This window comes from Peromyscus eremicus, chromosome 6, assembly GCF_949786415.1.
Source record: "Peromyscus eremicus chromosome 6, PerEre_H2_v1, whole genome shotgun sequence".
Taxonomy (NCBI): Eukaryota; Metazoa; Chordata; class Mammalia; order Rodentia; family Cricetidae; genus Peromyscus; species Peromyscus eremicus.
Genome location: NC_081421.1, coordinates 108,670,480 through 108,686,511, shown reverse-complemented (window position 1 = coordinate 108,686,511; position 16,032 = coordinate 108,670,480). Strand labels below are relative to the sequence as shown.

Genomic DNA, 16,032 nt, shown 5'->3' with positions numbered 1-16,032 from the left:
GCCCTGAGTGGAGATGGTCTCCATCTCCGGGCTTACTCTACAGTCCCACCTCCCAGCTTCTTGCACCAGTTCCTTATAATGAACACACATACACATAAACCCCACAGATCTGCCTGAGGACTTTCTCCCCAAGCAGCTCGTTTTATTTTGTTGCTTGAAGTATTTTAAATTTTTACTTATTGTTATTGCGTATGAGTGTGGCCAATTTGAGTTCGATCCCCAGACTTATGCAGGAGAGAACTGACTCCCGAGTTGTCCTCTGACTGCCACACACGTATGCATGTGTCTGCACACACAGCACTAACAGGTGGAATTTTAAAAGTTATTCTAGTTTTATGTTACCTTTACGAAAGAATATTTAGCCATTCCCACCTCCTGGTTTTACAAATGACCATTAATGTATCCACACATTCCCTGAGACAGAAGCTCAAATGCAGCACCCAGTCAATAATCCAGGGACAGCACTGGCACTGACTTCCTGGGGGGAGTGGTGGCCGTCCCCAGAGCAGACATTCCAAGCCAACAGCGTGTCCAAAGCTGTGCTCTGGGAGTGCTGGAGACTGGCACACAAGCAGTGCCTGTGTACTGAATCACCCAGCGACGGACTGATCAGGAGAGCCACTCCTGGACCTCTCAGGCATACCAAGCAGAGAGAACCTCTTTGCTGGTGATTCAGTCAGGCTCATGGATGAGGCTTTTTTGACAGTTTATACTAGGTAAAACAATCTCTAATACAATCCCTACAAGAAGCATTCACTGCTTATTCACGTGGCTGAAGGCCAGAATTAAGTCCATTACAGTTTTGAAGGTCTGAAAAAAGAGGCCTATACAAAGCTCATTCTGTATTTTTAAAAATACTATTTTATTTATATTTGTGTATGAAAAAGTGGCTATACTGTCATTTTTATATACATACTGATAGTGGAGAAGAACTCAGTCACATGGCATTTCCAATGTACAGAGAACACAATAATTAAAGCACTGTTACAGAAAGAGAAGAGAAATCAAAAGCAGTGATTTTCGTTCTCACTGAAGAGCAGCACCCTCGAAGAAGAATCAAATCCATTAGTAATACTCATCTACACCGAGATCATATACAGAGGAAAGTTAGAGATTGTACTTACTTTATTATTTTTACTAAGCCATTCATCTTCCTCACACTCAATGCAAAGAAATAAAATACAATCTTAAGAAAAATATGTCCTCATTATTCTCCTCAGTAAAAGGGTCTCTGTGGCATGTGCAGAGGAGCACTGTGCATACAGCAGGTGTGCTTGCTGGCTCCAGAGCGTCAGTGTTCCACCCTGATCCCGACGCACTGCAGAGAAGACCACTCGTCAGCAGGCATCCACACTAACTCCATGGGAGCTGCACTAGAATAAACCATTTTTGTGGCGTTCCCAGATCTCACTAAGTAAGAAAAGACTTTATACACATAAATATAACAATTGATCTGTCTATAAATTATAGCTGTAGGCTCTTCTTTAGTGTAAGGTGGAAAAGCGGCCCTTTGAATACAGAGATACAAGTATTACTGTGGTCTAACGATTGCTGGACTGGTGCAGTGTTTTTGCAATGAAGACAAGGTACACATCAAAAGCACTGTTGGATTAAGACACTTCCACAACTTTTATCAGTTCTTCAAATAATGGAGCCAGTTCCTTTTCAAGGCTGACAATTAGTCCTAAAAGAGATTTAAAAAATGAGATGTTAGAAAATGTTTCTTATGAACTCTGAGCTGAAATAAACCCTTTCTCCTAATGTTCTTTTGTTGGGGTATTTCACTACAGCCGACAGAAAAGAAACTATCTCTAAATCTCAATCATACTCAACTTGTGTACAAGCATTTACAATCTTCAAACTGCAATTTAACTGATGGGTCTATAGAATTAAGTCATTGTTAGCATCCAAGATGTATTCTGTTTCTGTCCTGTAACCTTTCATTTTCGTAGGCTGTTTTAATGTGAGCAAGAGATAGCATACAAAATGCAACACTGAACTGACTAGCTTCTACTGCAAAAAAACCCAATCTCTTACGCCATCTCATCTGCACCTGAAAACGACTCTGTAAGATGGAAAAGGCCCCGTTATGCGGACATGGGAACTAGGAATCAAGAAAGTGACGGTGGGGCTGAACCACAAATGCAGGGTTTCTCATGACACGTCCATCATTCCGAGTCCACCGTGCTGCATGTGCCACCGTGCCAGCTACAAGCACAGTCCTATAAGGAAGTAAAATCTGCATCTGCAGGACTGCTAACATACCTGTGTTGGCATTACTGCTGGCTATGAAACTCACCACCAGAGGCAAACGATTGAACTGAACCACCTAAAAGGAAAATAAGATCTAAACAGTGTGTTGCATGGTGAAAACACAGTTAAGATTCAGTTGAAACATCAACTTAAACAGCTGAGCATGAACTTTCAAGGCAAGTCTTTACCTGTCACAACAGAGGAACTGTGTTGAGGCATCAGAGCTGTGTAAGCTAACGGCACCATCTACTGGAGTTAAAAGTGATCTAACACACACTTCATAGGATAACAAGCTCTTTATTGTTAAAGTTGTAAGTACTTTTCCATAATAATCATTTCCTGACATGAAAACATCAAATAGACTAGTTTTAACATAAGTACTTTGAAGGTTAATTTTTTTTAAATTCTATCTCCCTCATACTAAAATTTAGACTTATACTAAAAACAGTTTATACAAAAGATATAAAAATGATAGGTGAAAGTAGTAAGCATTTGGTAGCTATATACTGAATATACCAACCTGGTAGGTATTGTAGTAACAGATGATACTTTTATTTTTTGAAAGTCCGAGTTTGCTGCCTTGGTCTGTTGCGAGGGCAAAAGTGGACAAGAAGCCAGGCCTCAGGGCATGCTCTGGAGCACTGTCGTTAGCCACTAGGGATGAGTAATTAATAAAAATTATGCAGAGTATCATGGGAAGAGTTTAACAGCCATTTTCAAAAAAAGCTTAAACCCATAAAAACCTAGGCACAAAGGTATATTTATAGTGTTGAAAACCTTACTACTACTGCTACCCGGGTCTCATGAATTCAGGTGGGAAAATTACTTAATCACAAGTTCAGTAATCATAATTCAGGGAAGATATGCTGACTTACATGCAATAAAGTGAATATTCTGAGAATATGCTAGACTAAAATGGAAAAAGCTACAAAATCGTTCGCTCCCATAAAACCACCAGAAGCATGGTCTCTCATACAAGCTCACAGCCCTACAGCTGGCTGCCTGCTTCATGTTCCTCTCACTCATTAAAGGCCGGACTAGTGTTAGCTGCACAAATTAAGTGTGTAGCTTCAGATTTCACAGAGCTCTGTGTAAGAACATTAGGGCTGGAGAATCACCTGAGTCCTCTTTATGGAGGTAAGAAAAAGCAGGTGACCCGCCCATAGCCACCCATGCTGTGTGGTAGGTGACAGATCAACAATGGACTCTTATGTCTTGTCACCAACTGTCACCAACTCAATGCACAGCTCTGGACAGGCAGTGTCCTCTCTGTACTTGATCATGTTAATGTATAAAATGGAAGAACTACTCAGGTGACCTCTAAAGCATGTTTTAATCTTAACATGCAAAATTATCTGATATGTCTGTCCTCATGTGGAAAAGAAATTATAAACCAAATGCATAAGACATTGTTTAATCTTTAATCTTTGGTATGTGAAACTAGCAACATCCACTTTGATCATGCCAGAAGATACAAAGAGTAAACAATCTGAGTTCACACTAACTTTGTTATAGCAAATGCATGTTTAAAAAAAGCCAAGAATCAGCCAAAATCATGTTAGGAGGATATGATAAAAAAAAAACACTTGTATGCATGCATCAACTTCTCAAGAATTAATAAAGTAATTATGACACTAAAGTTTTTAAAAAATGTATTTCTAGTAAAGAAGCAAAAATCCACTTAAGATTAAAAAGCCATCAGGCTGAACTAGTGATGTGGTTCAGGGACTGACTGCCCGTCTGCTTGCAAAACTCTCTTCCAATACTGAAGATATATTTAATGGTTTGCATTATATCATAAGCATCTTCAATAAAAAACTGGGCCTATGGTAAATGCATGCTGCAATTTTAGATGTTAACATGGTCCAGCTGACATGTAACTCACTACAGGTTCCATACCTAGTCTCCAACAGACAAAAGCATATACTTCCTCAAAAAACTAAAACAGTCTTTCAAATTTGTTGAAATAAGCTTTATATATTTTTAATTATTTAATAGAAAACTTTTCTGTCAAAAGTCAACACGCCATATGCATGAAGTACTCAGTTTTACCTTTAATAACAGGCACCCCGTCTCTATCTGATACAACGATTGCATGGAGCCCTTCAACGCTACAAGAAAACAAAGTTCAGTATTACAAAATCATTGCGATGTCTACAAATATGTACCTCAGACTCATGATAATTCTCAAGTGTGTGTGTGTGTGTACGTGTGTGTGTGAGAAAGAGAGAGACAGAGACAGAGAGAGAAAATGACACAGTGTGCACGTGGAGGTAAGCTGACAGCCCCAGGTCTCTAGTCTGCCACGGCATACGCCAGACTAGCTGGCCATGACCTTCCGGGGATTCTCCCATTTCACTATAGGAGCACTGACTTCAGGCAAGTTCTGAGGACCCAGACTTGGGTCTTTACACTTGCACATTAAGTCTCTACTCACTGAGCTGTATATTCTCATTGATTTTTTTTTTAATCTGTGTGCCTAACCGTATATCTACAACACGCATGAAGGTTCCTTCCAAAGGCAGAAGAGAACATCAAATTCCCTGGAACTGGAGCTACAGGCAGTTGTCAGACACCAGTGGGGGTGTTGGGAACTGAACCAGGCTCCACATTTTGCAAGAGTAGCAAGTGCTCTTAATTACTGACCATCTCTCCAGCCCCTCAAAGTTATATTCTCAAGTGAAAAAGAAACTCGCTTTGCAAAATGTAACTGAAGCAACAAATTATGGAACACAATGTGTAAGCAAGCCTTGTGTGTGTTGTGTATTGCCTACACACAAGCGTGTACACGTGTGCACTCATACCCGTGTCTGTTTGTAAGTACACAAATATCTCTGTCAGCAGATGCTTCTAGCAGCAGAACTACATGACTGCCCGACAGCAAAGGAAGCTTCTGAACTGTATGAACAGACTGTCTACTGAGAAAACATCAAATTCAAAGACAGATGCTCAGGGCTGGAGAAACGCTGCAGCGGTTGAGAACACTGGTTACTGTTCCAGAGGACCCAGGTTCAATTCCCAGCACCCACACAGTAGCTCACAACAATTGTTTGGACCTCTTGTTCCAGGAGATCCGACACCCTCACACAGACATACATGCAGACAAAACACCAATGTTCATAAAATAAAAATAAATTATTTTTTAAAAAACACGATGCTTACTATGTTATTTAAAATGTTTAGAAAAATCTGAACACCACAGGTTTTTCTGATTTCCACAGTAATTAATTTCCACAGTAGCTAATGCACGAAGAGAGGAGGTAAAAAGTAGGGTATTCTTCTTATTGGATTACAAGTCCACAGAGACACAAGCCTAAGAATGTAGAACAGCTACATTCTTAAAGCACTCCTTTTTAGAAATCCTTTTGAGAGGTCACAAACCGAGAAGTTCTTCTGTTTCTGCACACAACAGATCAAGAGTGATCTGAAGAGATTTTACTAAGTAATTTTTGGGCTATCAACAGACACATTCATAAGAAATAAATTTTATTAATGGGCAAAAAATCTAAAGCTTACTAAAATAACTACCTTCCTTCTAAAAATTCCATTAGTATTAAGGACAGAACACCGGGGCTGATGGTGTGGCTGGGTGTTTGCAGAGCACACATAAAGCCCTGAACTCAGCCCCTAACAGTCTCCCCCCGCCCCACCCCCCAGCAATCCTCCTACAAAAGGCATCAACCAAACTGTTTTTCATATAATTACGAAACATTGGCTGTTTTTGTTTGTTTGTTTGTTTGTTTGTTTTTTCGAGATAGGGTTTCTCTGTGTAGTTTTGGCATCTGTCCTGGATCTCGCTCTGTAGACCAGGCTGGCCTCTAATTCACAGATATCCGCCTGGCTCTGCCTCCCAAGTGCTGGGATTAAAGGCGTGCACCACGGCCACCTGGCTGTCACTGGCTGTTTTAAAACATGGAAAGCCTGAGATGTATGTGGGGGGGGGCGGGGGTGGCAGGCAACTAGATTTTAAAATACAGACCCAAGAACAAGATTTAACAGAGAATTAAAAACGTATTTTATTGATACCTGGAACTGGTCTGACTTTGTTGAGAAGTATAGAAATAAAGCAGTTAAAACCATGAACCCAGGAAGCTGGAGAGATGGCTCAGTGGTTGAGAGGATTGGGTTTTAAAAAACTCAGGTTCAATTCCCAGCATTCACATGTCAGCTCACAACCACCTGTAACTCCAGTCCCAGATGACCTGACATCCTCCCTGACCTCCACAGACACCACATTCACATGTCAGCTCACAACCACCTGTAACTCCAGTCCCAGATGACCTGACATCCTCCCTGACCTCCACAGACACCAGCCACACATACGATGCATAGGCATATATACACATAAAACATCCACACACATAAATACAATTTAAAAAATAAACAAAAACAACAAAAATGCATGAACCCCACCAACCCCACGCTTCCAGCATCAAATCCAAGTGTTCACAACCCGATTGTTTCCTTGTTCTTTCTGTTCTTTAAGGTGTAATAAGCCTGTTTTCAAGAAATGATCTGCAAATATGAATGAAAGTGGACTCAGTCCTTCTGAAAAGGGTGACGTGAATCCCTCCCCTGCCACTGTGTTATGGCAGATACTCTTCTGCCCCTTTGAAGTGCTGCAGATTGAACCTGGGGCCTTCTGAGTTCGAGACAAATATTCTATCACTGAGACACATTCCCAGCCCTTTACGATATTCTTAAACTGCATAAATCTCTTGTAAGAGCCTTACCATATGTGATTTCTGTTTAGTTAAAAGGTAAATAAATTGTCAGAATTCAAAAAGAAAACAAACATTTACTTCCAACCATTAAAGCTGCTCAGCTAGGAAACTGGGGTCCTCAGCGGAGGTGAACTTGCTGACATGAATAAGGAAAGCAGTTGGATGAAAACATCACCACAAACACACCAACATCAAAGGGAAGCTCAGGGGTTCCACAGCATGGGACACACAAAGCGGGACCGATGGAGAGCTGATCCAAGAGGAAGCACAGAACAGAAAAGATGCCTGTTCCTGGTCTGAAGGCAAATGAAAGAAAGAGACACCTTGAAACGACTCTTGATAAAAACACTCAAGGTTTCTTTCGCTTTTTAGCTGCGATCTTAATATTTTTATTTATTGTATGTGTGCAAGCATGTGGTCAGAAGTCAATGTGTAGGAGTCAGTTCTATACTTCAACTGTGCATGTCACAACACCCACATCAGGCTTTACAGCAAGTACCTTCACCTGCTGAGCCATCTAAGCATCCTTGTGGTTGAGACAGAATCTCAACTTCCGTCACCTTCCAAATGCTGGGATTACAGGCCTATCCACCATGCCCAGCTCACTTTCACATTGATTTTAATGTTTTAGTACAATAAGCAAATACTAGTTAGTGAATTTATCTGTGTACTGGTTAGTTTTTTGTCAAGTTTTTTGTCAAGGTAGAGTCATCTGGGAAGAGGAAACCTCAACTAAGAGCATGCCTCCTGCACTGGACTGGCCTGTAGGTTAAGTGCAGGGCATTTTCTTGATTGATGGCTGATGAGGGCGGTACCACCCCAGGGCAGGTGGTGCTGAGTTATATAAAAAAGCAATCTCAGCAAGCCATGAATAAGAAGCATTCTTCCACGGCTTTCAGTTCCTGCCCTGACTTTTCATGATGAACTATAATCTGTAAGATGAGATAAACCCTTTCTCCCCATGTTCCTCTTAGTTAGTGTTTTATCACAACAATAAAAGCAAATGAGGACAGTCCATATTCCCAAAAACATTTGTAAGCAACAATAAGAAAAGTTTTAAAGTTTTAAAAAGTAATAAGGTCACAAAGCAACTATTATTTCTCCCACTGTTCACTAAAGTTCCCCTGCATGGCTTTAGCCTGTACCACTGGTTCTGTTGCCATGCATTAGCGTGCGAAGCTATAACTACTGTCATGCCCATTTGTGTGAAAAAGAACCTGCAGCTAGTCTCTATAATTTGCCATTTTATTCAGAGGAAGAATATTAAAATTAATTTAAAGATTTCCCATTATTTCATTTAACATACCAATATTATTTCCTTCATGAATACATAAGAAAAATACAACATATAAATCAAAACCAGAACACACTGCCATTAATTTGCACTGATCTGTAATCAGAGTAAAGCGTAAGCTACTATGTGAACACAACAACAACTCAAGAGTCCAAAGGAACGTTCATTCTTCCAACCTACAGAGATAACTGATATCCACCCACAACCACTCATACTTTAGATTGGGAGATAAGAAAAAGGGTTTCATAGAGTATTCTGCTAGACTGTCTCAAAGACTGTTCAGTCCAATCTGACTGTTTTGTTCAGGAATGTGAAAACCCAGGACCAAAGCCACTCTTCCCCTCCCTCCTGTCTCATCCTGGACGATCACAAATTGTGAGTTACTTGTAAACAGTTGTGAATGCAGACAAAAGAGGCGCTCGTCAACTTTTTTTAAACACTAAACTAAGGTAACTTTTAATGAGTTCAAGTGAGAAAGGCCCCTGGATTAGTAAACTATGTAAAAAGAAGTGCGTAATCTTAACACCTAAGCCTTGTACAACGGCACATCAAAAGCCCAGTGTGGAGACAGAGGCAGGCTGAGGTTTTAAGTATGAACCCTTGTCCAAGCCTAGTATTTTTCGACTATGTTGACTCAGCAATGAGGTCCTAATAATAACATTAAACATAATGGCAACTTCTTAATTTTTTTTCTTAAATTTACTTAAGAACTTTAAACTATAATCCAATAAACAACTATCATAATGTGTTTTAAAAAACTTGAAAGTGGCAAGAAATCTAAGTCCTGGGCTCCAGCACCTATTTCCTATTGAACATAAACAAGTCATGTGACAGCTCTAGTTTTATGTTATCTATCCACAAACTCAAGTCACTACTTATAATACTTGGGGTTAGTTATGAATTTAAGTGTGGGAAATAATTACCACGACACATATAAAATACTTATCTAAAAAGGTGAAACAGAATACTTTGTAAGATGAATGTTACACAGGATGCATTCAGTAACAAATTAGTATTTTCTTACCTTGGCAACTTTTTGTACAGGAATCGCTTTAGATCCTGAAAGAGAATAATTTTTTAAAAATCATATTATGGTATGCTTTTCTAGCCCTGTCCCTATCCCCCTTTAAAGAATGTGAAGTCATCATTTTTAATTGGTGTTTCATCTTTTACTTGCATAACTTGGAAGAGGTTAACTAACCTTTTTTTAGGCCTCAGTTTCATTATATGTATGCAGGGATAATCATAGACCCTACATCATAAGAATGCTATAAAATTTTAGTAAGGTGTATGTTAGTGTACCTGGAATAGGGAAACACAAATATACATTTGCTGTAAAACAAGATCACGTTGTTTCATAATCATTTACATCCTGATAATACTGTATTCACTTGGGTACAGTCTATAAACTTCTTCCCATGTCCTTACAGATTTTTCACGACCGTTTTTAATGATCCAAAGTCAGTTAGATAAACTACTCTAGTATTCAGTTTCTTGACCAAAGATAATGACAATGAGATGTATTTAACATGGAACATAGTTCAGACTAAGAGAACAGAAGGCGATCTTGTCTCATTACAAACTCATCTGGAAACATTCACTGACAATTCAAGTATCAATTATGAGCTCCACCCTAAATGCGTGCTGTTTTGAACCTTCATCTCCAAACCTGAACGAGTATCTTATTCCATGTCACCACCACGAACTTACTTTTGCTCCCGTCTTAAATATTCACACAAAAACGGAACATAGGTTGCAAAAGGGGCACCCGTTAGAAATCCTTTTAGATTGCAACAATGAACTAGAGACATCGTGAGCACTTAGTGAAAAAGGAATCAGAGCACTGTCCTACGGAACAGGTACTGACTCAGGGAAAGGCAGGAAATCATCCTTTAGAACTTCAAATGTTAACTACACCGAGTTCTCGTAGGATTCAATAGGACTGGGAGGTGGGATGAATACAGTTCTCTCAGTCTAAGGTACCTTAGTGGCCCACCACAACCATCCCTGATAGAAACTCAGGACCCTGCAAGTCCACTCTCCTATCAATCCCCTACAGCAGATCCGGGAAGAGGGGCGGGGCTAAGGACGAAACAAATTTCTACCTCTCACCACGCAGTAGCCTCATGCAAACCTCCCACCTCCCCTTTCGATTGGGAAGGGGTGTCAACTCACATCCGCCATGATGAACCCCTTTCTCCCGCAGGATCAATCTCCACGCCTGGAAGAGAAACTTCGGTGACTCTCCCAGCACCCCGGGCTTAGGACCCTCCCCAGACCCCGCATCACGAGATCCACCCTCGCCCGAGGCCGGCGAGACGCCGCAGTTCTGGGGCTCGTCCGGAGGTCCCTCAAACCCCGCCGGGTGGCCAGCCCCGACGGCCCCCCTCCGCCCACCCACCCTGGCCCCGCGCCGAGAGAGGGGGCGACCTCTGCAGACCCACGCGCGCTCCAGCCTGGGGCGACCTGCCCGGGTGTCCCCGCAGTTCAGTCGCCTCTCGGAAGCCGCCTGTCAAGCCTCTGTCACATGACTCGTGACCTCCGCGGCGCTCCAGGAAGAACTTGCTGCACCCTCGGCGACCGAGGATTCGGAAGTTCCGGGGAGGCCCTGCGGAAACTGCGCCTGCGCGCTGCGCCCAGAGCCGCTGGACTTGCACCTGAGGTCCCTGCGCCCACATTTCCACCCAACACACCTTCAGTGGAAGAGGTTCCTCTGCAGAGTATGCATACGCCTTTTCCAGACCGATTATCTTAAATCTTTACTCATGAATGAAGACATTTGAGGAGCACGAACTGAATAGCCTACTTGTTAGAAGTCCCAGGTCCCTAGATGACCCCATTTTCATGTCTCGCCGGTTTCCTACGTGCTCTTCACTTGAGTTTTCACCTAGAGTCCTTCAGGAGCCGTGGGCGGTGGGCTCATGTTTGTCAAGTCTGTTTTAAACATGCACGTACTGGGCTGCCTCTTTGGCTCTGGATCTGCACTGGTTGTCTTTTAAAAACTGTTTCTTTGGTTTGGTGTTTGTACATTCAAGAAAGCCTACGGGGAAGACTAGTATGCTAGCAAAAAGGAGGGCTCTCCAATTGCTTTGGCCCAATGTTTCTCAGTATTGACGCTTTAGTGATTCTTTGTGGTAAAGGACTGCACTAAGGTTAGCTTAATGGACTTCTGTAGAAACCCAGAGAGAGACAAATGGAAATCGCCTGGGATCAAAGTCATGACCCCGTGGCCGACTGCCTGATCTTCTCAGGAAATTTGAAGTTGATGGCTTTTGCTTCAGATTTTCTCTTACCTCGTGTATTCTTAACAGTCGTGTACCTTGAAAATAAGTAAGATGTATGGGAACACATACCTAACCTTCGTTTCCAATCCCTAAAAGTAGGGGCGCGAACACTCAGACATAGTGGAAATGTTGTCTGAGAGGATGAAACTGTTAACTATTCAGCTCAACAAATGACCCCTTCCTAGTCATGAGATTGTTACAAGTGACATGAGAAATTGAAAGGGACACTCTTAAAAGTCACTTCCCCTTTTCATTATTGAAATACTTCAATTAAAAATTATTATTATTATTTTGTGATAGGGTCTCACTGTATATCTGGCTGGCCTAGAATTTGCTGTGTAGATCAAGCTGGCCTCAACCTCACAGAAATCTACCTGCCTTTGTCCAGAGTACTGGGACTAAATAAAGGGCTGGTCAACACACCCAACCCAATTTCTTACCTGTGGAATACTGCATAACATGATTCAGGTCCCCAGTCTCTCTGGTCTCCTAGTTCTTCAAGTGATGGCACTTTTATTTTTATTATAATATTATTATTATTTTGCAGTTTTACTCATTCCATAATGAATTTGTTCTGAACGTACACTTTTCAAATGTTCTGTCTTCATTTTCTCTTGCTTACTGAAAGTTGAAACTATTCTTTCCTGTCTCACTCTCTGCTCCAACTCAGAAGCTCTCAAAACACCCGTGAGCCTGCTTCTCCTTCTCGTTGTATTGGAATCATAGGTCCACCCCCATGTCTGTACCCTCCAAACTTTGTGTCCTCCCCCACCCCCCAATAACCATCAAGTGCAGTTTGTGCTGCTCATATACTCCTGGGCCTGTGGGACTAGTCAATACAGCGTGGTCAACCCCCCAGGGACCACTATTAAAGAAAAGTGACACTCCCTCTCTCAGAAGCCATCAACTGTCTATAGCTCCTGAGTTATGGGTAGGGCCCATGAACCCCCTCCCCACTCCATGCTAGAGTGCTGACTGGATTGATCATGTGCAAGCAACTTCAGCTGCTGTGAATCCTAACATTTTCATAATAACATCAGTTGGCTCACACTGCATGAAGTTTTTCTCTAGAATTTCACCTCACTCTTTTTTCATCTTTTGGATTTTAACCTAAGTTTACTTTCTCAGTGAAATCTTCCTGGACCTTTCCAGAATAGTTTAGGTATTCTAGATAAATGTTCTCATTGTACTTTGTGATCTTCTCACATGTATCAAAGTGAAAACTAGATTTATTTTCTTGACAATATTTTCTTGATTAAATTGACACTGAGCTTTTTCTTGATCAGTGACTAATTCTCAGCTCTCTTAGCTCACTATCTGTGACATAGCAGGGATTCATACATTTACTGGATGGTTGAGCGAATGAAAGAATGAGCCGTATAAAGAGTACAAAATATGCCAGGCATGGTGGCACACTCCTTTGATCCCAGCACTTGGGAGGCAGAGGAATGTGGATCTCTGTGAGTGTGAGGCCAAACTGGTCTACATAATGAGTTCCAGGACGGCAAGAGCTACAGAGTGAGACTGTCTCAAAAAACAAAAGGATAAAATATAATGAAGACAAGCCTTTTATGGTGAGAACATCCCTTCTTTTTATTAATATGTTGAGATAAATTACAGAGACTGAAAGACAAAAATTCATAAATCATTCATTACAACATTCATTAAAAATCAAAAGCAGCTTAAGAGTTCTCACAGGAAATCTTATATAAGTCTGATATAACATTAAATTTTTACAAATCAGACCTTTTACTTTTAAACCTAATTATGTGATCTTGAATGCACTATGAAGATCTCCTTTACCAATAGCACTTCATTTTACTAACACAAGGCTTCCATTAAAATCTCACCAGACCTGAAAATCTGTATCACACCTTGGAAATTACCTGCAGCTTTAAAAACAAACAAACTAAAACTTTACATGGAAAGTCTCACATAGCAATCTAAAAACCAAAACCAAAGCAGGAATGACTCACATTTAATATAAATAAATTATAAACACCAGCTGCTTCTTCCTCACGGTTGTCACCCAACTCAGACACAATTCATTTTGAAGGTAATGATGAAAATGCTACAGTGTCACTCAAAAGTCCTTCCCATGTTAACGGTGCCATTGAAAGGCTAAGTAGAATCTTGGGATGAAACCAGCAGGACTTGCTGGCATTTCCAGCAGGTGTCTGTTGCCTTTATACAGTTACTAAATATCTCAGCAACCAGTCACCCCAAGTTTTAATAACTTATTAAACCAGGACACTTCAAGAACCACTTCTGGATTACCAGACTCAGAAAGATACAATTTTACTTGACACATGGGCCTTGTAAGAGGAAATCTGCATTAAAACATGGAAATCAACTGAAAGATTTCACACCAATGCAATTCTATTGACTAATGGTCAAACTCTGAAACAAGAATACCTACTGCTAATGGAAGCCCTGCTCTGTGCAAACAGTATGGTATTTATTAAACAATCACATATCTGAGGTATTAGCTGGAAAATATATACATTTATATATATACACTTATACATGGACACATCCACAGAATATTCACAAAACTATTGGCCCCTACACCAGCAGAAGATCAAATTAATTGAAAAAGAATCACATAATAGGAAAAAGTTACATGGGGGCATTTACAAAAATGTGGTTACATAATCCTTAATATAAGGAGCATGTTTTGAATAACTGCTTTGAGGAAGAAAATGTTTCCATTGATATGAAAGTATCTGTGTTAGAGAATTGAAACTAAAATGGGAACCTGGATTCAGGACTGTGAAGCCTACCAGATTATTAAAGGTTGTGCAAGGATTGCTTGAATAACCTGGTTCTATCTGCTTTTGTTTTCATTTTTTATTGTAGTTGAGACAGTCTTACAAGGTACCCAGGCTAGCCTCAAATCTATAATCCCCCTGCCTCACTTGGTCTCCTAAGTGTTGGGAGAACATGTGTGAGCTACCATGCCTGACTTCTATTTGTAATGGAAAAGTGGATTTTAGAAAAAAACAAAACATGGAGGTTATTGTCAGGCTATTCTTTTATTTTCATTGGTTTACAGAGAATTTTAAGGATTTTACCGACTCTGATATGGCTACTAAACAAGGATTTTTAGCTATCTCATGATTAAAATTCATTTTCATAATTTTCCTATACAGATAATAAAAAATGTTATGGGTTTCTTTTCAGTTTGCCTCACTCAATAAACAGATGGCTAGCAAGACATCCAGGACTAAGCTCGAGCATCACAGTGGAGAAGCTAAGCAGAGATACTCATTCTTCTTTAAACCATTTGATTCTTGGTTACAACACCTGTCAGATTGAAAAGATGGTCTTGTGGCCCTCTGGCCCACCAATCAATAGTTCACTGCTTTAAAAAGTGGGAGTTTTTAAAACTAAGTATCTCAGAACGCAGCAACAACTGTACCATGTGCTAAATAGCTGCATTTCCAATATTACGAATAAAGATAAGGAGAGTAAAAACTCTTTTTATTTTACATATTAGTGTAAAAGTTTGAACAGCAAGAAAAATTAAGCATAAAAGTGCATTTGAAGTTAAGGGCTAGCACTCCACATTCCTGTTCTTGGAAACACCTGAGCTGACACAAAACAGAGCACTTACACATACACACACACACACACACACACACACACACACACACACAAACACCCTTTATACTGTAAGGACCTTGATTTTCCTTACTGATTATTTGAAAATCATAAATAAGCATGTAGTGGTTATGAAATGATTATGCACTCAAATGCATACGTCTCAAAATGCACTCAAATGTTAGGTCTCAAAATGTTGTTTTCACTTATTAGATGGAAAACTTGAAATTTCTCTGTGTTCAATTAACCTATTTGATAAAAAAAAAAAATCCTAAGACTTCAAGATGACTAAATAACTAATGTCAGTGTATTCAGGAAGAAGGGACTCGAAAGGAGGAAAAATGCTGTTTTCTTTCCTCCTAAAGAGTGTGTGTGTGTGTGTGTGTGTGTGTGTGTGTGTGTGTGTGTGTGTGTGTGTTTATGTATGTATGTATGTATATGTGTGCTTCTCTATGTCTAAAGGGATAAAACGTCAATTACTAATAAATATAACTACTGTTCCCAAACTTCCAAAAACTTATTTAGAAACCTAATTAGTATGCAAAGGTAAAGAGCTACTGGGTAAAGATGAAAGTGATCAAATGAAATTAAGAAACTTCATGTAGCTATAAGACAGGAAAATACTGGGATTTGCATCATAAGAGTAGGTAGCAAACACAAAAATCTTTCAGTTCAAGTCATCCAAATACACATGAAATTAAATTCAAAGCCACTAACTATAGTTCTTTCCACAATACAGGTATCATTAAGAATTCAGTCTTTATTTATATACTTTATACATTGCTTAAGATACCAGGCACTCAGCCAACCATGCCCACAGCTGTTTCCAAGTTTTGTTTAATCTAACCCATAAATGTCATAAATGTGATGGGAT

At 40.2% G+C, this 16,032-nt stretch overlaps 1 protein-coding gene across 5 annotated transcripts; it reads right to left on the bottom strand.

The window, feature by feature from the left end:
- Nucleotides 1-878: 878 nt before the first annotated feature.
- On the bottom strand, nucleotides 879-10,825 carry Lamtor3 (late endosomal/lysosomal adaptor, MAPK and MTOR activator 3). Of its 5 annotated transcripts, none has more exons than XM_059266325.1 (7): nucleotides 10,702-10,825; nucleotides 10,447-10,492; nucleotides 9,296-9,330; nucleotides 4,306-4,364; nucleotides 2,774-2,907; nucleotides 2,266-2,329; nucleotides 879-1,684 (listed from the first exon to the last, which is right to left on the bottom strand). In XM_059266325.1, exons 2-7 carry the CDS (start codon nucleotides 10,453-10,455, stop codon nucleotides 1,611-1,613), a joined length of 375 nt encoding a protein of 124 aa, XP_059122308.1. In that variant the 5' UTR covers nucleotides 10,456-10,492; nucleotides 10,702-10,825; the 3' UTR covers nucleotides 879-1,610. The 5 variants fall into 5 exon arrangements, with proteins under 5 accessions (XP_059122308.1, XP_059122309.1, XP_059122310.1 ...); XM_059266326.1 differs by having other exon boundaries at nucleotides 10,712-10,817; XM_059266327.1 differs by having other exon boundaries at nucleotides 10,716-10,817.
- Between the last annotated feature and the right edge of the window lie 5,207 nt (nucleotides 10,826-16,032).

What these genes read in the sequence shown, in the direction of transcription:
- Lamtor3 (XM_059266325.1), bottom strand. An exon ending in CGGGGTGCCTGTTATTAAAG is followed by an intron (nt 2,908 to 4,305) that starts GTAAAACTGAGT and finishes ACTCATCCCTAG; the next exon opens with TGGCTAACGACAGTGCTCCA. An exon ending in CAGCAGTAATGCCAACACAG is followed by an intron (nt 1,685 to 2,265) that starts GTATGTTAGCAG and finishes AATCTCTTTTAG; the next exon opens with GACTAATTGTCAGCCTTGAA.